This window comes from Cottoperca gobio, chromosome 12 (assembly GCF_900634415.1).
Source record: "Cottoperca gobio chromosome 12, fCotGob3.1, whole genome shotgun sequence".
In the NCBI taxonomy this organism is placed as follows: domain Eukaryota; kingdom Metazoa; phylum Chordata; class Actinopteri; order Perciformes; family Bovichtidae; genus Cottoperca; species Cottoperca gobio.
In genome coordinates, this window is record NC_041366.1 from 8,938,605 (window position 1) to 8,962,114 (window position 23,510).

Sequence of the window (23,510 nt, forward strand, 5' to 3'; positions counted from 1 at the left end):
GTGAAAACGGCGTCGCTGTGGCAGCTGGTAACATGGGGTGTTTCCAATGAGTGGGCGTTACAGATTTCAAAATACAGTATCACTGCTGCACCATACATACATGACTACCTGGCATCAGCCATCGCAGATTGCAGACACGTTTCCTGTCCATATTTAATTAAAGCTAGCAGTTTTAATTAGGCTGCATGCTGTTCAAAAACTAAATTTAAACATGTGATTCCCCAGATAAAAGCCCCTTTTTAGAATCCCCCGGGTTAAAAATCATATTGCGTCAGCGCAGCCGAGAGAGAGACGGAGCGACATCAAAAACAATCGTTCATTGCGGGGAGGTGTTCTTTTGTTGTTTGAAATAATGACACCTCAGAACATTATTACATCACACTGAGGAGAGGAGATTGAGCTAGATGAAAGATAGAAATCATCTCCAAAAGGTTGGCAGTGGGAATGTTCACAGATGAGAGTCGAGAGATTCTTCTTCTTACTGCCTGGTGCAGGTTGTGCTTTGAAAAGATTGCGAAATCTAAGTGGTCCTAGTTAGATGAATGAAAGCCCGGGGCTCTGTGTATTACATAATCTCATCCATGGGGAGGTACAAGATATATCTGTTCTTTCTTCGTTCTTCACTGCTCACCTCCACTGCTCTGCCTTTTTAATTAATTTCGCACAATTTTTGCAACCTTTCACTTACTTCCCTCTATTGTACTTTGGCTATCCGACCCATATCATCTTCCCTTCTCCTCCCTCGTGTCCCATCTTCCTGTTGTACTTAATCCCACTCCTCTTACTCTATCCGTATTCCCTTTCCTCCCATATCCCACAGTAATGGTAAATGGCAGCAACAAATAATGATCTCGAGGTTAAATTACATGACTAAACAAACAAATCACCATAAATAAGCATCCTTTCTGTCACACCGCCTCTGGCGCTGGAGCTGCTCCAATCAGGGCGCTTTGTTGCGGCCATGTGACGGCACTGTCCCCCTGCCTGCGCTCTGTTTGTGACAGGCAGGGTGAGTAAGATAAAGAGGGCAAAAAATAAAAGAAGAAACAAAGGAGCAGGGTAAACAGTGAGGGGCATGATACAGAGGAGGATAAAGAAGGGGACGCCATAAGAAACAAGAAGAGAGGAGAGATTGGGGGAGGAAGGAGGGGCGAGAGAGAAATGAGGCTGTGAGGATGTGACAGAGACATCAAAGAGGGAGAGATGGAGAAAACGGGGACGGGCAGAGTGAGACAGGGAGGTAGATAGGACGCCTTTGAGAGCGGTGAGGGGGAGTAAGGGAAAATTACAGAAAGCTTGCTACTCAATGGGCTATTACAGAGTCTCTTTCAGGAGCACGCTGCCTGCTGCAACATGGACATGGTGCGATACCTTTTTTAGGATATTGAGGCACAATTCCACTGAGTCTTGTGTTTGCATGTGAAAAGATTGTGTAATAAAGTCAACATATTTGTGAAGTAATCTTGAACTTTAACATCAGAGCTAGGAAACAATTCACTGGTGTCATGTTACAGAACTGCTGTACAAATTAATCATTTCGGTCACTTGTGATGGTGATTATAAATCATTTAGATTAGTAATTGAAGTAGGTGTGTTACACATTTGAAGAGTTGTGTCCGATGTAAAGCACAGTGGAACACAGTCCCATCATTATATGCAATCGTGCATGTATCCATGTTGGGATATAAATGCTAAATCTTTGAAAAAAATAGTTATTAATCTTGATTTCAATCATCATTTAGTTTTACACTTCCATAAAGTTGGCAGCAAAGTATCTTTCGTTAGACCCTCACTGTCTGCAGACTGATCTTCTACTGTTCGTAGTTATACTTACGAACAGTAACGCTCTGTCATTTGTACATCCAACAAAATCAATCTGTATGTAACTCTCGTAATCGTGAAGCGAGAAGTATAAAGAGCGACAACATCTGCTAAGGAGATGGTTGGGGTGGATGGGTGGCTGAAAAACGGACTTTCACCCAGGAGGACGCTGTTCAGTGTGACACCCGAAGTCAACGTGGATTTATTTGTCATGTAACGCCAATCTGGTACGTATTTTAACCCAAAAGACTGTATGCATGTAATGAGAACGTAAGACATCATACGAATAGCATCTCACGTCCTTCAAACTCAATGTAACGCAGGCTGTCTGCTTACAATGTGTCGTCTCCAACCAAGTCCGGCCTGAGGCAGCCCTAATGACATCATCCCACTTATTTTTCAGACTTAATGTCCCTACAGAGACATAGAAGACACTATACAACCATTTCTCTTTGTGACGAGTTAACTGAACTTAAGCGCTAAAGTGTCCCTTTAACACCAGATCTGAACTAACCCTGTCTAGTTTCTATCAGATTCAACAACAGATCCAAAAGGTATAAAAAGGTTAATTTAAGAGGGAGACATTTTCTAATCCCATCAAACATTGTGAACGACACCGTCAACGTTTCCCTTTCACTATAGTTCTGCGGTGATACTCACTGATGTAATGAAGTCATATAACAGCCATTACTGGGACTGTATTTCTCTCTTCAGACAAACCCTGGTGCAAATCCATCAATAACAGCTGCTGGCTGATTTTCTTCATTCTGGTCCGGCTGACAGCGATGAACAACTTTGAAGACGCACACGTTGCTATGGTAACTGTGAAGTCTCCGAAATTGATTTTTAACAGGCGATCTGATTAGCCGATGGTCCCATCGTAAACAACGAGGACATTTCACAGTCTGACAGCTCGTACAATGTCACTCTACTATTACCATAGGGAAATATGCAAATTCTAAATGAAACGGTCCCTAAATGTTTGTTTATATTTCATACCAACCTCAACGTCTCGTGAAATAATGTTATTTTCCAGAACAAGAAGCAACCCGACTCAATTGCACAGCTGTGGTCTGCTATGAGGGACAATGTTTCCATTTGTACTACTGTTTAAACATCCTGATGAATATAGTTTACCACCTTGATGTTGAACCGGGCTTGTTGTCACCAACATACTAATCAGTTACCCATTATCCCCCCTCTACACATCCAAATTAAACTAATTGCACAGCCATCAGTATGTCCAACTGAGCATATAATGCTGAGCTCAAGCCAAGACACTTGAAAGTTGTAAATGAGCAAATTGCTGCAGAGTGATGAGCGGCTGTCCGACAGCAGGAGTTTCTATAGAAGATGAAGCACTTTGTGACGATGGATTGTGTCACAAATGTTTTTTTTACAGGAGGATGGTGCTTGAAATGCGTCCATATCCACTGTGTAGTTGTACGTTAACGGCTGCTTTACACTGCTGTTTGCTCGGGAGTAAAAGTGACATTATTTAATTGATTTAAGGCAATCATAGCATTTATGTGTCAGACATATTCTGACAAACACAAACAAGATTAGACTGTGCATCATGTATTCTTTTGTTCGTTCCCATTACCATGTCTGAGTGAATACAGAAGGGTTAAGTGGGAATAGCTCATACCTGATATTAAATTTGCGATCTGTGTCAAAACACTGATTTCTCGGAGTAGAAATAATCTCACAACTGGAGGCAGATCCAGTGCTCCATTTAAATATATCTGACTTATCAATAACTAGGTGTGTCTTGAGTTAATGTCCTGTGCAGAGCAATAATGTGAGTCTTACATAATACTGAGGCAAAAAATAAATACAAAGTAGGCAATATCCCACGAGGCTGCTCCAAAAGCGGCAAGGTAGAAAGAACATCATGAATCAAAGAGGCATCGATGATAAAACAGTCACATTTCACTTATCTTGGAGGATGTACCCAGGCACACATAGCGGACAATTATATTCATTTTAGAGTGTGAAAGAGTCTAATGCTGGAAGGCTGTCACGAAATATGACACACAAGGTCAGTCAAGAAGAAGGCATGAGATAAAAGGAGAGGTGTAAACTCATCTGAGACGCAGGATATTTCATCAGAGAAGTGTGTGTGTGTGTGTGTGTGTGTGTGTGTGTGTGTGTGAGAGTAATGCAAGGCGTCCTGAGACATCTCTTTGATTAAGGACTTTCAGCTGACATGGTAATTAAATATGGAGGAGCAGAACAATTCTTATACACACACATTAAGCTTTCCACTTAATCCAACACTTTACGCTCTGGTTAGCTGTGTATAATTTACCAGAAGAGGTCATTTGCCAATGGTTAAATTGTCTCACACACACACACACACACACACACACACACACACACACACACACACACACACACACACACACACACACGGATTAAAATTCCCACACAGCCTCTCACCTCTACGAAGATGAAACATGGGATGATGGAGTAGCTGCGCAGGGTGTTGTTGGACGCCATCTTGTCTCCTGTCGGGAGACTTCTCCTCTCAGGATTCACGGCAGCTCACTCTGCAGAGAGAAGGGAACATCAAGTGTCAGCGCTCATTATCTGATAACGACACCTGTTACACTACATCTATGTTATTAGGTGAACAGGTCAGTGAAAGGGAGCATTGATGAGAGCCGCTCTCGGGTTTGACGGATCACCTACAGCTTGAAACGTGTAATATTATCACAGGTTATTACATTTCAAAGACTTGGTGACAGTTCATTGAACTTTGTCCATACATCTTAATAAAGAATAAAGAGTCAAACATAATGGATGAGGTGAGGTTTCAATCATATTTGTCAAAATTGTTACATTTGGGAGCCGATCATTCAGATTTGATCATGGCATCATCATCATCATCATCATCATCATCGTTTCATCAGTGGCAGAGAAAGGACAAGCAGAACAGCTATAATAATCTTCTTCGTTCGCAAATTCCTTCTGGGAGATCCTAAGAACTCCCGGAGCAGCCAGGAGATTAAATCCCTGAGTTGTATCTTAAATCTATCCTTAAGGTCTCCTTCCAGGCTGTATTACCCACACCCACACACACACACACACACACACACCATATCGTCGGTGGGGAAGTTCGTCAGCACGAGTGAAGAAGACGTAAAGCTCGCGACTTGTAACATCTGCAAATCCAAAATAAGCCGTGGAGGAACAACTTTAAAAACATCTGGAATAACTCACTTAATCAGAAAACATCAGCACGGTGAACAGTAGCTAAAGCTAGGGAGAGCGCAGTGCCAGACAGATGTCAGAAATGTAATGAAAAGAAAAGTTATAAAATGTGTGTCTATGCTGTCAATTATAGTCCTCTTAGAAAGAAAGAAAATCGTATTCTGCAAGTCAGACTTCAAAGAAAATAGCATCTGTACTGGATTTACCCACAGACTGCAGAAGCAGGCAACTTCTGGAATCTGATATCATATTGTTATGAATGAAAGCCTTAATTGTATCAGTGTTTTCTTCTCAACACTTGTACTTTAATTGAGGCAAACGATCCCCACTCCCACTGACTGATGCGATGCAATTTGACATGTACCTACCACATGCTATTGCAAGGTTTAATCAATTCCTTTTATTTGATGAAAACAATTGCCCCCTCTCAAATGTAACAGCCCCCTCAGTCACTTCATCCTGGCTGGTTCCTTTATTCACATTAAACAAACAACGATGATTCATGACTGTTATCTGTTGAGGCCTTCAACACGCTGGGTACAACGTCAGCTGAAGAATGGCTGCAAACTGTGATATTGTTACATATTGTTACATGTGTCTTTGTGTCAGTTAAAGCCTGCTTTTAACAGCACTGAGTCTCAACTATAAGACATAATATTTCACTTTTTTTACAATAACAAATCACATTGTTAATAAAATACACAAAGCTAAGATGCAACTTGTATCTGCCGTTGCTTCCTTACTGCGTTTCATTACAGCTTGTAATTGTCCCAAACACTAGCAGAGCATTTCCCGTAGAGAATAGTGAGCTTGTTAGTCAGTGGGAATCAAATAGAAATATGTAGAGGAGAGGAGAATACTGGAACAATAAAATGGCCGCGATATATTTGCTTTTCTGGCTGTAGAAAATGCTTAAATTGCTGAAGTCTGACAGAGAAAGTGTGAGCTGTCGGTGTCAGTGGGTGTAGATTAGGTGGGTTTTAAAAGGTGGTTTAGGAAAGCCAGTTTCTGCTGTAGTAATTATGGATTTATTGGTATTAATTAACAAAGCTATGACCCCTTGCTGATATTTAATGGTCATAAATGTGTTATGGGGCTTTAATCAGGCTTAATTCCCCATTGCAGAGCAACAATATGTCTGATTTGAACTCTCTCTCTCTTCCCGCAGTGCTGAAAGTCAGCGAGCGTGGAGAGAAGAGGAGCAGTGGAGCGTTTCAAACTCTACATTTAAAACTGTTTTCTTTTATTTACCAACTGATGTTTGTTTGTTTTCTTTTGCACCAGATAATGAATCGTCCTAGAACACCGGCTGGACGATGAAGCCAGGTTCAGGTTGAAGATCAAGATGCCATATTTCTGCTAAAATATTGACAGGATTGCCACCTTTTTGTTGCATTGTATACGCAACTGTGTGGTACTAAATAACAGTTCACAACCTAAAAATGGGTTTTAGTGGAGATATAATGTTTTTATCTGAACAAAGCAGCTCAGAATTCAACAAAAGAGTCTGGCTGATAACAAGGAGCACAGCAGCAGTGTAAACATGGAAGACACAAGTATATATTGATACTCTATATATATATTTTTTTTATTTCTTTCTGGTAATTAAGTTATCTAAAAATAAATCTAAGGAAATCCCAAGAAGTCAAACTCTATTAACATTCCTGAGTGGATCTGTACATCAGTTAGACATTTAGTGACGGACGATGAAACTCAGTCAGCAGTCATTACTGTCATCATTTCATTACGTAACCATATTTGCATAGGAATATTTGCTACAAATAGATTAGTCAAAGGAAAACATTATCATATTCTGGCTATAAATCTTAGACATGTACTATCTCATCAGTTTGCGTGATGGTTTTAATCTTTTTAAAGGATTTGAATCAGCCTTATTATTCAGGCTGTTGTGTTTTCCGACTGCTGCAATCATTGTATCGCACTTCTACGTCTCAATCGCTGCTTACCATCCAACCGTCTCCTCTGACTCTTGGAGAGGAAACAAATAAGAATATTTGTAAGTGTTGCTTAAAATGAAACAATGTAAAAAGGGTGGGCTGGTTGTAGTTATAGTCTCCTCTTCGGTGGATTTCTCCCTGTATGATGTGGCAATTTGATTGTGATGGACTAACTCCATGAACTGACTATCGCTATCTTGACGTTCATCTACGAATGAAGAGAAATATGAAAACTACTGCACAGTTAAAAAACACTCTAACACCCCTTCCTATCTGTCCAATCAGACCAGTTGCTGCATATCCTGAAGACTTTATTAAGCTCTGTGCATGACACAGGTCATTGTTGACGATTTAGGCATGCCGTACGCAACTTCCTCCTGCTACTGAACGGCTCACATGAAGTTCCACTGACGGAGGAAAACACTAGTGAAAACTCTCCTGATTTGAAAGCAAACACTTCAATCTCGCTGAGTCATTGGACGCAGGCAGACAGTGACGCTGATGCTGTCTAATCAGTCCCTAAGTGTCTGTCCCATCTGGTTTAAAGCTCAATCCGTGCTAATCAGCCCGACATTAGATGGAACAAAATCTGACCCCTAGCCTTTCAGCTCTTCACGGAGCAAAAAGAGTCTGATTGGTGTCTGTATATGAAACACACATGTTAAAACGTTGAACACCTGTGCACATCTTCAGGTGACAAGCCGGCATGCTTTACTGTCTATTCTGAGCCACAATCCTTTGTGCAGGGGATATAATATGAACACGAGGGTCAAAGTTCAAGGCGCCATGTTATGAAGGTGTAAATTCCAATTGTTTTGCATACTGCGTGCCGCAGTGCATACTTTGTGAGGCCAGCAGTACATACTGAAAGTAAAATGAGAAAGTATGCGTGTTTGGGATGCAGTATCACTCTCCTGACACTTCAGCAGCGTGGATGTCAGGCGAGGTTGAATTTAGGATTTTCCAGTTGACTGACAGTCTCACGCTTCAGTAAAACTACGAACACCCACATTAAAAGTCTTACATGCCGTGCACATTTAATTTGCTTTTGCTAAATCCATTGAAAAACACTACAGCGAGAAATCCTTGCGATCCGTCTCAGTGCACATTAACAGTGACTCAGTGACTTTTCAGATTATGGCAGGTGGGAAGCCGTCAACTAGAGAGGGAATGTAGTAGTCATGTTTGTAATGTGGTAAAAAACAAAGGAATGACCATAATAATCACATTTACACTTCAGTTATACTTTCAGTTACTCCGAACTATGTGGCGTTTCTTTTAATTTTGTCTGCGACCACCGACAGGAGTTAAATTATTCATCACTTCTGCAGCTTGGTCCACTGAGCCATGCTGTTATCAAGCCAGTCAAATGGAAACAGTTCATGTTCTGGAGCCAACTGTGATTTTTATCTCAGTGGAAAATGTGATCTTTTTTAAAACTTTTTTTTGTAATCTACAGCATTGTTCCCTGTCGGTAATGAGCAACAGATTATAAATGCAGAGATGTGATATAATACATATTATAAAACGGACATGTCAAATCAAGCAATCTGATTGGTTCTTAGTCCGTGGTATAATGAGCGTATATCACGGGTAGAATTGTAGTTACTTTTCATAACAAGTCAGTATCCCTCCGCGTCTGAGAAAAAGCTACAACCGTTACAGCTGTTAAATTACGTCCGTTAAGAAACAAACTTACAAAGCTTTACTATGTAAATAAGAACAGAGTTCCATTCTTCTTGTCCGTCATTATTCAAAAACGAAACCACTGACATATATGAGTTATTGGTTGCATTCTCGACTGAAAGCACTCATGATCATTTATTTGTTTGTGAGCTTTTTTAGACACCAGAGAAGTTAATAAACACATCAAGGCACACTGAAGCGATGCATTACTTTTAGTCAGGCACCGCAATTTGAATTCTCTCAGCATTTCCATGCACCAAAACTGTGCAACAGACGAGTTACCTGTCAGTTCAAACAGTACAACTTCCTGTTTGTGCCTCTTTTTACCTCTGCCAAGGACGTTACGTTTTCTGCTTTGTTTGTTAGTCTGTCTGTCAGCATGATTATGGAAGAGCTACTGGCCCGATTTTCATAAGATTTGGTGCAATGGTGTAGCATTGAATAGGAATAATCCATTAAATATTGGATCGGAATCACAGCGGATACACAAACTATGTTTGACTTCTCTTTAGCATTGCGAGATGGGACATGTGCGCTGCATTCATTTGGTGACCAACTTCCAAACCCGGGCCATGGGACCACTCGAGGAGCACGTGAACGTTGGCCTTGGTGAAAGTCTGTTCTCTCTTAGTGCCATTCTAGTTTCAATTGTTATAAGAGTCAACGCGAAACAGACTAGAAAGTGTCATGTCTCCTCGAATTTGTTGAATTGTTCATGTTGTCTTGTCACTTCCTGTTTTATTTTGTACCTACCTCTTGTTTCTCAACCCAGATCCCTTTACTTCCTGTCTTTGTGTGGTTTCCCGCCATCGTCAGCGTCTGCCCCGCCCCTGATTGTTTGCACCTGTTTCCACTCACCTCTTGTATAAATTGTCCTGTCTCCCCTAGTCGCGTGTCAGTTCGTCTGGTCATATCCTTGTCAGAGCCTATGCCCGTACCAGTGATCCATGAAGTGTGCTTATCTGATAGTTTTGTATATCCTCCTAGTGAGTGTTTTCAGTTGTTGTTTTGATTTATGGAAGTAAAGTTTTGTTTATTCTACACTACCTTTGTGTCTGGAGTCGTGTGTCGTGCAATTGAGTCTTCCTTCCCCGTGTCTGAGTCGTAACAGAAAGAAGGCCACCGTAAATGTTTTTTATTAACGGACCAACTAAACCAAACTACACGTTGGAGAATGTACTACACAGAGGTTTATTATAGTGCAATGGAGACATACAGTAAAGTTTGAATGCAAGAAGACAATCTAAATCTCAAGATGTACTTTATTTTGTAGTAATATAACTAGAAATAATGGCTGCCTGAAAAGTAGGAGAACTTGTGATTTGTTAAAAATGTTTGGCAAGTACTGTCTTTTTGATGCTCAAAGAAGCTACAAACCTTAAATCTTTAGAGACAAGTGCTCCGTTATTTACAAAGACTCCAAACTTTAAACAACGGACTCTAAAAAGCTGTTCAGTCTAAGCTTTTATGTTGCCTCGTTCTGTGGGAAATGCTGCAGAGGGAATAGACAAAAAGGAAAAAAAACTGACAGTTTTTGACAGTTGGACTGTGAGCTTGATGATTTGACTGGGGGCTCTGCGACAGATGATTGAAAGTAGAAAGATTTAAGGGGGCCGCACTACATGTCAAAAGGTTTACACTACATTCGTTTATTTCTTACTCCCCAGAACAGCGTCGCAGCTCCGAGTGGTCGCGCCGCTCGACAATCGGACGTAGTCACAGTGAGGTCCTAACATGATTTCTCCTTTTCTCTCGCCTCCAGAAATCACAGCTTCAAAAGATTATAACCAAGGAGCATTTTTCTTCCAATTCCAAGAGACGGTTAATTACAGTCGGATGAAAGGTGATCAGATAGTCTTCCCGGAGGCGAGTTTCTCATCAAACGAGCAGCCTGCAGGTCTTGTCAGGATTCATCAGTCTCTCCTCTCCACTCAGCCGGCCTGTGATGACTTTGTCTAGACGTGACTGCTCTCCTCTCAGAGACGGCTGACTGTGAGATATTGAGCCCGCAAATATCATCTGATTGACCATCCCCGGCTCTCCAGCTGAGTTGCTCTGGCTGACTGTCTGAATGCGCCTGAACTGTCACAATGACAGAGTTGGTGATAGAGCTGGTCCATAATAACTTCAGTCATCACTACCGGCACGCTGACCCTGTGCCCTTCTGTACTTCTGTACTCGACCAAACTGAGCATTTGTCTTACAAATGGCAGAATTTGAAAGAAGCACTGGCTACTTCAAGACATGGTGGTAATAATATCTTGAGGTATTTGTTGGACATAAGAAACAATCTTGAGGTGTCACCCTATGGTGCATTTTCTAGATTAATTGATTACAAAGATACAGCTTTTATGTCCCCTTGCAGAAGTTTTGGGAAATATAGCTATTTGTTTCCTTTCTCAAGAATTGTGCTGTGTTTCCGACATCTCGAGGTCGGATTTTTCCCAGGTGAGATTTCCAACATCCGACCATCCAAGCATTCCAGGTGCACGAACGCCAAATGCAAACAAAGACCATGGCTGACCGTGACAAACTGATGTTTCTTTGGCAAGTGAACACACAATTGAACTCTCAGCGGTGCAGTCTCCGCAGATAACATTCACTTGTGTTGCCAAGCTACCAGCTGCCTTATAACATTGGCGACATATTTGGACACCAATTAACATTCAGAACAGGTTTGACTAAATGATGGTATGTATTATTTTAATTAAATTCTGACAAATGTACTTTACGTTGCTTTGAGGTTGATGGTTTACCATTTACGATGTGCGCTTGCTTTGTTGTGTAACAGACAACTGCTTCTTCACGAAGTCGGGAAAGATGGATTTTCCTCGAGTTTACAAGTAAGTTCCAGTGTACTTCTTTTAGTAGGAAGGTCGGTAATGTTTGAGTTCAGAGCGGTCTGAAGGCAGCCTTAGATGACTAGATCAATACCCTTTTGTATCTTTGGGTAAATATGAAGCTACAGCCAGTTAGCTTAGCTTAGCACAAAGACTGGGAACAGAGGGAAAAAACTAGCCTATCTCTCCGGAAGCATTTTAATTAACACATTATATCTCCTTTTTTTGTAGTCTTGTCACCATGAGGTTGCCAGGCAACCAGCAGAGACTGCCTAGTTTTGAAACAATCGGTGAACTTTAGACGTGCTGGTAGGTGGATTTTGTTACTCTTGGATGGAGCCAGGTTAGCTAATTCCCCCCGTTTTGTGTCTTAATGCTAAGCTAACTAGCTGACTGCTGGCTTTAGCCTTTTATTTAATGGAAAAACATGAGTAAGAACATTTTGAGGGGTGTCCATCTTCTCATATAAATGCCTGAGAAAGCAAATAAGCATAATTCCCAAAATGTCAAATTATTTCTTTCATTTTCAAACAAAATCTGTTATTTGTATAAAAATGACAAAAGTGAATATATGGCCAACCTAAGACTCTTCTGCTAAAAGGCAGAACATGTTCACTGGGTCTTACAGCCCTTATTCTAATTGTATATATAAAACCACTGTAAGGAATGTCATCATGATCAACTCAACACCTCCACACCTACTCTACACCCTTTTTATTTGACTACAGACAAATGTTTTTGGATGATGAAAATGCTCCTGCTGTTATCAACGTGTTATTACACAACCCTCAAAGACCATAAATCTCCTTTTTCCACAAGACTTCTTCCTGAAATTCCAACTGAGGAAAAGGTTTACGACCAACAAGGTGCAAACATCACATTTTGAATTCATTATCTGCTGACTGCTCAGCAGTGCACACACACTCTCTCACAGACACAGAGCTGTCCCATGGTTGCTACTCTCGCCAACGGAGCGTCTTTGTTGCTATAATAGTCAGTTTTCATCCTTCCCTTGTGGCTTTCCTATATGTGGTGAATCCATTTTTCTGTAGGAAACAATAATAAAGTATTTTCTCACAAAGCAACTTCTGTCAGTGCACGTTCAGTACATTTGCGCTCCTTTCTTGAAAAATATCATTCTAAACTATATCAGGCGGTGATGAACTCACCCTTTCATGCACATAGTGTAAAATCCCATTGTCTCTCCTCTCCTGTCTCCCCTCAGAGCTAAACCTCAGACATTGACTCACAGAGGATAGAGCGAAAACATCGGCAGAGGGAGAAACAGACATGAGAAAGACAAACAGAGGAGGAGTAAATCGTGTTTAAGAAGGCGGTGCATTTGGGGGAGAAGAACTTTTTGCAACCTCTTCTATCATTTGCAGCAATTACAGAAAGCGTTAATATATGGCTCCTCTTGTTACTGGCAGCCCCAGTTATTGGCGCCTCCACACATCACACCTACCATGCACATATGGAAAGTGATATGAAGGCTTCATATACAGTGTAGGATTCCAAAGACCCATGCTGTTTCTTCCATTTTCAAACCGAAGATGATCTTACTGTAGCTTATATTTAATTCTGAAAATTACTTTGCAAAACAAAATAAGAATCAATTAGCAGTGCAATCCCCCCCCCCTTGCCATAAATAAATGCATGATTTAAAAATGCCCTGAGAACCAGTGTTAATAAAAAAAACTTTATATACTAATACTATAATACTATAAATACTATATACTATATAATAAATACTATAAAGAAAAACCCGAACCCCCACTTTCCCTTTTACTTCATTTTCACTTCCACCTTACTGAAGATATTCAACAGCTTCAGCATCAGCGATCAAATCTCATTAGCTCGCTGTATTGACACAGATGGTGCAGAAGCAAAGCACTCATTCATCCCCACGGTCCAGGTTCAAGCCCTCCAATTGGTCGCGCATTCCGACTAACACAGTTAATTGCCAGTGTTGTGGTGTGAGAAGCTCGGGGAGTGATCGTGTCCTTGTAGCCGTAGAAAATATCTCACATTCCCCTGATGCAACGTTGCACTTCCATAAAACTACCGGACCTATAATTGACAGTAACAAAAACTGATGAAACACGGTGTCCAGATAGCTCACCTGCTAGAGCGGGCTACTTAAGGTTTGTCATCGCCTCACGCCTCGTCGATCTCAGAGTATAGAGCGAGAGCGAGATCATCGACGATAGCTATCAGTTGGGACAAGATAGGGCTAGGGAACTCTATCGCGGTTTAACCTCGCTAGTGGAGAATATATCGCTTTTATCTTATCTCCATTCGTTCCATATCTCTCTCCTGTTACTCTCTATTTTCTTTCTCTTATTATTATTTCTATATAATTGTTTTTATCTTCTTACTCTTATATTGTTACTGATTCTTATCTGTTCAATCTTATGTTTTTTTTTATATATAATGTTAATTTATGAGATATTAATTAGCTTCAGCAGATGCGATAGAAATAGAGAAATATCCAGGGTTAATACTCTACTTGAATGTTACTATATATATAAGGGGCAGATGAACTAAAAAATTGTAGAGGGTATTGAGATAAGAGGTAGAGGAGCGGGGTATAATGAAGGTGAGAAGGATCTAAAGGGGGGAAGAGGAGGTAAAGGGATGGGGGAGGAGAGATAGTGGTGGGGGGGAGGAGGGCGGAAGGGGGAGAAGAGAAAGGGGGCAAGATGGGAGTGAGAGAGGAGAAGTGGGACGATAGATAGAGAGAGAGAGAGGAAAAGTGGAAGGGGTAGATAGAGATATGCAGGAGGAAAGAATAAGGAAAGGTAGAAATCAGGGAGAGTCATGGAGTTAGTTATCAAGAATGATCTCTCCTGTAATACTATAAGTTGAATCACACCAGTGCCTCTCTCTCTCTCTCTCTCTCCCTTGTGCCTCTCCTATCTCTCCCTTGTTCCTCTCTCTCTCTCTCTCTCCCTTGTTCCTCTCTCTCTCTCTCTCTTGTTTCTCTCTCTCTCTCTCTCTCTCTCTCTCTCTCCCTTGTTCCTCTCTCTCTCTCTTCTCTCTCTCGTTTCTCTCTCTCTCACTCGTTCCTCTCTCTCTCTCCCTTGTTCCTCTCTCTCTCTCCCTTGTTCCTCTCTCTCTCTCTCTCCCTTGTTCCTCTCTCTCTCTCTCTCCCTTGTTCCTCTCTCTCTCTCCCTTGTTCCTCTCTCTCTCTCTCTCTCCCTTGTTTCTCTCTCTCTCTTGTTTCTCTCTCTCTCGTTTCTCTTTCTCTCTCTCCCTTGTTTCTCTCTCTCTCTGTTTCTCTCTCTCTCTTGTTTCTCTCTCTCTCTCTCTCTCTCTCTCTCTCTCGTTCCAGTTTATCTTTCCTCTCTCTCTAATAAAAGACAAAAAGGCCAAAAGACAGCTTTGCTTTTTTTATTTTAAAGAAGTGCAGTGCTAAAAGTGTGGTATCTGTCGTTTTTGAAAGCATACATGATGGGAGACTTTTTGTGTGTCTTTACTACATGTTAAATTCTTCAGATTACAATGAAAACAATGTAGATTAGTATCACTTGATTGTGATGAATTTCAATGGGGAATCGCTTTTTTTGTCTTTCTGACAAAAAGCTTAGCTGGAAAGTCTGCGACGATACAGTAGAGGACACAAGAATGTCAAAACACGTCAGACGAGACCAGAAACAGAACGAAGTTGACAGTAAAAGATCTGGAACATCCTTTTTCAGAAACTTTTCAAACTGAGAAAGGAAAAGAAACATTCCCCCAGAGAGACACTTTACAGTACATGAGAAAGAGAAGGAAGACATGAAGAAGCAGCCGAGAAGAGCGAAGGAGATATTAAGCTTGTTTTCAGAAGCTGCTAACCAGCAGCATCAAGTTGAGTCTCAAAAGTCTTCAAACACATTTCTGTACTTCCACATATCAAGGGTTTGCCTCAGCTGCTGGCCTGAGTTTCACCCTGGTGCCTTCTTCCTGATTAAGCAAAATGGTATTTGTCTCTGAAGCTCATCGCCACAGACGTGATCCTTTTTGTCATTACCACTATTTCATATTCTGCTAGTGAGTAACAGCGCGGCGACACCTTAATGACGCTTTTCCGTCCGCTTTTGCTTTTCACCTTTCTTCATTTCACCTATTTTCATTGACTAATTATTGATTCTTCATTCGAATTAGAGTTTATATTATTCTATTTCTTCTAAATTAGATTCTATATATTCATGTTTAAACTCAACAGCCCTCGTTAGGCTCATGCAGTGAAGTAATGTAGCGGGATTGGAGGTTGTTGCTTTGCATCCCAACAAATGACATTAGTAAACAACTGCAAATGCTTTAGGGACATTTGCATATGCATGCATGTAAATTCTTAAGTTGGAAAAATGCATTTCCACCAGTCCCCCAGAGGCTTCTGTACGTGTGTGTGTTTGTGTGTGTGTGTGTGTTTGTTTTCGCTCCGTGCGTTGAATGCTGGATGATGCTGTGCAACGTTTTTCGTCAATTGTCACGCTGCCCTTGTAACATCTCCAGATTTCGGTGTATTATTAGATGAAACAAACTCAGCCCAATATTAATCAGAACCATCACAGCTCCATCCTCCTCCTGACGCAGCTGGAGATAAAGAAGTCTTCCCCCCGCCCCCCCGCCCCCGCTGAGATTTCTCTATATTCCTTCAATATCAAGCTTCTAATCATCTTTACAAATGAATAATTCACAAGTACATCTGCTTTTGTACCTTTTGTAATGTTATGTAAGGTGTGTAGAAAGGCTTTATTATACCGTAACCTCTCATCACGTGATGCTTCAAGAACAGAACAGAGAGGCATTAAACATCCAGCTAAAGGATACTCCTATAGATATGACAGAGTTATGGTCCTGTCTGTTCTGGACTGATCAGTGTCTTAACTGTTTAATCTTAACTGGACATCAAACCTCAATGTTTTTAGGTATAGACTGAAATGTGTCTGTCGCGCAGAGGAATGAGTATGTTTGAATTAAATGACACTTCAGAGTCAGATATTTACTCATGCAGTACATCATAACTTTGCCCATTGTGGACTGTATTTCACTGCTGCAACATTTTACGTTTTGCAAGAAAACTTCGACTCAACTGGCCTATCGCACTAGTAGGAAAGAACGTGTTTAGCCTAAGCGGCGCAGAAAGACAGTTGTGAGCAGAAATGGGATGGTTAAGAAAATGTCATGATTATCCAGCCAAATAAAACCCTAGATTGAAACCACTGGGCTGCAGTATAGCACCTTTACTTTTGATACTTTAAGCCAAATTTGCTTACCATAATTCTGTCATTTTTGATTTTGAATGAAGGTCTTGTAATGTTTACTCAAGTAAAGAATCTGTGTACTTCTTCCACCCCTGGTAGTTTGCGTTCATTAGCCCCAAAATAACTATGGCATCAACCATGCAAACATTAGCGGTAGCTAGCAACACATACACCTACTGTCAGTGATGTCACGGTACCAGGAATTTAGTAGTCGATACCAATACCGCAGTTCTTGATACCATGGTAAAAAACTATAAATCCCATGTACTTTATTACCATTTGCACAGTGGGTTTTTTTTAGGAAGTTAAACAGGTCATAATTCCCTCTCTAATATCTATATACTATTAAGAAGAGCTTAGGAAGAGCTTCTTCCCTCAGGCCAAATGTAAATGCTGTTCATACCATTACCGTTAGCACATACAACCTGCATTTGCACTCTGCAAACTGTTCTCCTGCCGATTTCAAAACGGATTTGTGGTTCTCAATGTAGCGTTATCATGGAAAAAATGGGGAGTGTCACCTGAACGTGTCCATAGTGAGTTAACTGCGTCCCAAACACATTATTGATGGTCACCGGGACGACGTAATCGGCTAATGAGGTAAAAGACTTCACATTAACAAACACTGGAAAATGGAAACTAGTGATGACCAATTAAACAAATCATACCACTCTTCATTACTCTTTACATTTTTAAATTAAACTTCTGATTGGTTTTCAGTGTATACCCTGAAATAGGTCAAATTAGCAATCTCAAATTCCTCTGTAATAGGAAGTTACAGTGAAAAACAAAACACAACCGGGGCTCTCAGCCAGCAGGGATATTTGGCTGCAATTTCAAGTATTTCTCCATTAGCTCCCATTCAAACTAATTATATACACGAGTCTGGGCTGAGAAGCTTGCGCTGCATTCTGGCAAGCTACACGTATTGAGTTTATTTGTGTAGTCGCGCCAACAACATGCCACTTTCTCCTCAAATGAATCAAGCATCCTTGTAAATATAGATGTTTAGCCACATTAGCTGTTACTGTATTGTATGGCTTCTGGCAAACGGAGCAAAACAATATTCATGAAGTGAAGTGCCCCTCTAACACCGACCATATCACCTGTATGTATCAGCCTTATAAGATAAAGGCAGGGCCACTCAGTCTCCAGAGGCAGGGCTTATCTCACCTTAGAGCTAAGCATTCCCTGGAGACATCATAGCGACAGATCTATTGCCCAATCAGGAAACCCCCACTGCTCTAATAACACTGTCCACACATCTTGTGGTAATCAAATACCTGCTATCAATGGACCGTGGAGAGGGTTTTATGTGTGTATGTATGTCTGTGTGTGTGTGCATGTGATCAATAGCCAGTCTCTAGTGTGGGAGTGGAGGAGGAGTTAGATATCAGACATGAGTTCAGAGGTCAGCGCTTCCTGCAGCCTTACTTCTATACGTCCGCCTGCCGGTTTTTTAACAACATAATGCATCTGACGGTGTCTCCCTGTCATTTTTTGTAATTTGTTACAACTTTCAAAAGCACGTGTTAAGGGCTTTGTGGGCTCCAAAAGGCAGAAAATAAATAACTGAAACTATTTTATTGTAAACAGCTAGAAGCGACGGTGCATGCGGTTTCCCTGAGCACCCACTCACTACTGTTCAAGAGGCATGTTGCAATTCACTTTGTATGTTTTGATTTGTTACTCGTGATGTGTGAAGAGGCTGTCATACACTAGAGCTGAATTTCATTTTTGACAAAACTGCTGTGCTCTGTTGCAAACAACCCTCTCGTTGTCGTTCACTTGGAGCTTTCTGATGATAAGAGAAGCATGTTTTTGCTTTAGCTTTAACCACACAGTCACAGTTTTTAAAAACAAAACTACGACATCAAATATTCATCGATGTTTTTCCAGGACTAAAATGAAGTAATACATCAAAACTAACCTGAATGATAATGAAAAATGGGTCAAAGAACAGTCTGTTACAGGGCTGGGCCATATTTAGAAAAATATCACGATATGTTTTGACCAAATACCAGGATATTGATATTGCAGGGTTGGCTGTTGGTGATTTCAGAAAAGATTTACATAATGAAGTAATCATCATTAATGTGAATATAATGACACACTTATGCCATGTTACGATATCTAATATCATAACACAATATTGATATTTAATATTGATATTTTGCCCAGTTAGTCGTAAAAACTAAAAGGAGCCACTTCACACCAAAGACGTTAAATACGCTAGAGAGTGTTTTACCTGAATTTCCTATATCTAAATCTAAATATACTACTGTATACTGTGATAAACCAACATTAAACAGATCATTAATTAAAACAAAATGTATTTGGTTAAACAAAACTAAACTAAAACTAACAATAATCTAATTTAAAAAATGACTTAAATGTCACTAAAACTGGCACTTTTTGTCAAAACACAAGAACTAAATAAAACATAATAATCACAATAATGACACTGATAAATCCGCTAAAATAAATAAATAATAAAACAACAGTAACAATCACGATCCGTTAAAAAAGTGTTGATGCTGCTGATGATGTCACAGGCGAACATCACTACAGTATATCATTGCCAGTCATGATGAAGTCACTGTGACCTCAGCCTGTTTTGCTGTCTGATTGGTTAAAAGTGACATAACCTTTCAAAGAAAGACAAACAAACACACACACCCTACAGCAAAACAAGGTCTCTGTATGAGTAATATGGAATGAGACCTTTTACACATGCACTCCTGCATTCACTTGCATGCACCATAGCATTTGCATACTCAACACTTCAACATACAAACACACACACACACACACACACACACACACACACACACACACACACACACACACACACACACACACACACACACACAGCATGAATGCACACTTGTGCCACTATGTAGAAAACCATGGTGGGTGCATGCCAAGAGGTTTCTCTTTGCATTCAGCAGGCCCTGCTGACCACCAAGAAAGGTCTCACCTGATGCCCAGCCACCTGCCATCTGTCTGCTGAATAATACTATTTGCCTGCTATACTACAGGGATGAGCATGAATACACCTGTCAAATAAAAACACACACAGCAAAACGCACAAATTCACAGGTGCCCGCTACAAATAGCTGGTAGAAATATATGTGCCTCTCTGGGTGGGTGATACCATCTTTACTTGCAGTGCTCAGCCAAGAGACACAAGGAGGATTCAATACTGATGGCAACGTGCAGACAGGCAGTTGCATAGTGATTAGACAGGGAATACTATCCAATAATAAGAGAGCAAGTGATTCAAAATAAGCAGTACTTTTTAAACAATAGATTTGGGAAACATTGACTTGTGCTACATCGATGGTCCAGTAACCATTTGGTCACTGGTCTGCTGAGCAATTTGTCTCATCTGCAACGCCTCTCAACTGTAAATCTGCACATAGTTTTGTTGCAATCACGCTAGATTTGTTTTAACTCTATTGTTTGATCCCATTCACAACCTTACTGTATATACAATGTACAGTGAAATATATCCCTCATGCATTTTGACCTTACGTGCAGAAGGCAGCTGTATGATGAGGTCAGACAGGACCAAAATGATCACTTATAACATATTATTGTTTACATCAGAAATATGATTACGTTCATATTGTTTTCGCATTTGTTTTAGGAGAACTAATAGAAGATGAGGTTCGTTTCTTCTATTCAGTTCTCAAATTCAAGCAAAGGCCAAGCCTGCACATACACACTGCCGTTTTCTGAACATCATGATAGGACAAGCAATCAGAAGATGACACACATGCTGCACTGAATTAATTGCCCTATATACGGTTCAACAAGGCATCTTAACAAGCATGGGATTTCAGTCTTTCAGTGATCTGAAAAGCATCAACTGCGCCTTGCATGTCTAAGGGGGGCTGGTTGGGGAGGAATAGCCACCCTGACTGTGATGTTGGGGGGGGGGGGGGGCGGGGAGATGGGGCCGAATTGTTCTTGCTGGACTAGAAGATTTTGCTCGGCAACGAAGGGGAAACATTTGCACAAACGTTTGTCTCACTGCCATAAAAAGAGCCATTGCACTGCACCGGGACACACAATCTCGGAAAAATGTATATTTGTAGGGGCGTAAAAAAGCCCTGGAGGGCGGTCACTGTTGCTGGTAGAGACAGGTGTCTCTCTGAAATACCGATATCGATTCTTTACAATCATTAAAACACTATTCTACACACATTACCCACTGATGGTGCGTTCACAGAACCGTTTTCATCGCGAGCTCTGATTCGTTGTATCTATCGAGTCCCCCGCGTTGTGACTTGATTAAGGTCCGAACTTGCCTCAGCAACAGACAATAGCTGCACAGACCCGTTTCCTCGTATTTCTCCCCCACAGCATCTGCAGGCATCACACACACTTACCGCGGTGGGATGAAGCAATATTCCAGAGAAAAGGCGAATCCATTAAAGAAAAAAAGGAGGAGAAAAGGGCGAAAGGAAGCCGCGAGCACTCCCACTACTACTAGTACTACTACTCCATCGGCTCAGCAAAGCCGCCGCTCTCGGTTTGTGATGGGGATCACGCAGCGTGTGAGCGCGTGAGGATGGATGCTGTGGCTTGTCGGAGGGGGGCGGGGACAAGACGCGCACTCGAGTCCAGTGAAGCGTACTTAATTCTGTGTAGGGACCTTGTGTTACAAGCAAGTCGGCTGTCTAGCCCGCATATTCCCAGGCAGCCTGCCCTATAGACCTCCAGGTCCTATAGGAACACTTCTTTCCTTATTCCGGGAGACTGCTTTGTGTATTTTTCAATCCTGCTTCATATTCATGGGGCTTCACACTTTCACAGTTAGACAGGCTGAATGCTTTGCTGTTGAGGTAGTTGCTGATGTTCATATGAGATTCTCAAGATTCATACTGTTGCCATTTTTGACAGAATAGTTTCGATGTAAACCGATATTTAGTACTACTGCATTTGAATAGGAAGCTTTGTCTGCCAAAAAAAAAACGTTTTACATTGTTATTTATCTCAAGAATACAGTGCTCCACATTAATGATATAATAATGAACTTTATTTACACAGCCCCTTTTAAAGAAGGTTGCAAAGTGTCTTACATGGTATATACAGGATTTAGCATGTCAGGACTACAATGATATAGTAACATCCCACAATTACAACAATACAAGTTCAAATGGGGGACAGACAGACAGACAGACAGACTAGATTTAGATTTAACAGAAATACAATGTACACACATCAAGTCCAAGGATACAATTTTATAACATTACCATTAAGCAAAGTAGTGCAAGAAACTCCGGAATCAGTGTGTCTCCCAATCTTAAATTTAAATGAAGAATTTACTAACAACGATTACAGTGGAGTGTGTGAATGGCACAAAAAAAGCAATATTCTGACTAATAAATATTTTACAAGTGGTTGATATTTAAAGATATTTGGCAGTGACAGCCAAGGCTAATTGAAAGAAACTAATGTCTTAAAAATATAAATACATTATGCTTTAATCACATAAAAGTTATTCAGCTGCCAATCAAGTCACAACACAAACGGTTTTAACAGACTACAATGAATTTTGATCATTTTACCAGGGATTTATCCAGGATTTAATGCTCATTCCTAGTGAAACTAAACAACTTCCATCTCTGTCTCCCCCTTTACACCATCGAGTTGTTGCTCTACCTTATTGCATAACATACTTGTCCCACAAGTCTGCAGTCTCTGTGACCCGGCTAGTCGTAGCATTAGCACTGTGAACGCACTGCTGCCAAAACTGGGACAGAAACGTTGAAGTGAAACCAGGGTGCCCATCTCTGCTACAAGAAATTACTGAAGGAACACTGGTGTGTTCAGTGATCTAGATTCAGGGAGCACGCTACATTACACTCTGCACTCAGACTCCCCCACTTCCAATCCTCTGCTTTTTCATCCCAGTTTTTACACTCATCTCTCATCTGTGGCCTTCAGTCACGTTAATCAAACTGAGCAGAAAAACTGATGTTACTGTCAAATCAAGAAAAGTGCAGTCAGCACAAGTTATATTTAACAGTAGCGCTGAAGCGGTCTAAAGATGTGGTGGATAAGTTTGGCACTATATTTGGGGTCTTGTACCAGATCCTAACGAGGGCAGTTGTAGCTTTGAGGAAGACAATGGAGTTTAGGACTGGTAGACATTCCCAGAGTATTTTTAATTCTTATCTAAACTAGAAGGGCACTCGGAGAGCGCAGACCTTCACTAAGGCCATGCGCTATCTCCCAATGTTCATGAAAATGAAAAAAAAAGTGTGTACCCACCCTGTGATTCGGATCTCCTCCAAAATCTCATGAGTTCTTCCCATGAAACCAAAAGGTGTAGGCGTAGGAAGCACCTGCCAAGGTACTCGTGAGCAAGGCATTTTACCTCTATTGGTTCAGGGCATGTGTCCAGTTGCTGACGGCAGAAGACTGTGGATCTATAGGTCAGTGCTGAGGTATGTTGGTGTGTCACTGTGTGAAATCGTTGACTTCCAATGAACTTAAAGGTTGAATGTTTAACCCAATCTGAAAGTTACCTATGAAAGGTCAGACAAATATAAATAGATTGTTTTTGTTTTGTTTTAAATGGCACTAGGTCCAGTATGGACCAGAGGACTGCCAGATCTCATCAGAATAGAGCTGAGGATAATTGGACCAAGAAGTGGTCTAACTGAACAAACAGGGTGAACACCAACACAGTATTCAGACCTTTACTTAGGTAAAAGAAGAAA

The 23,510-nt window shown here is 40.9% G+C and overlaps 1 protein-coding gene across 2 annotated transcripts in view; it reads right to left on the bottom strand.

The window, feature by feature from the left end:
• plppr1 (phospholipid phosphatase related 1) overlaps positions 1-21,365 on the bottom strand; it is a 51,758-nt gene extending 30,393 nt beyond the window's left edge. For both annotated transcript variants that reach the window (XM_029445123.1, XM_029445124.1), the window contains exons 1-2: positions 21,171-21,365; positions 4,264-4,373 (exon numbers count right to left, since the gene is read on the bottom strand). In XM_029445123.1, coding sequence (XP_029300983.1) covers positions 4,264-4,323 — 60 coding nt within the window. In that variant the 5' untranslated portion in view covers positions 4,324-4,373; positions 21,171-21,365. The remainder of the gene's footprint in view (positions 1-4,263; positions 4,374-21,170) is intronic.
• Positions 21,366-23,510: the final 2,145 nt, after the last annotated feature.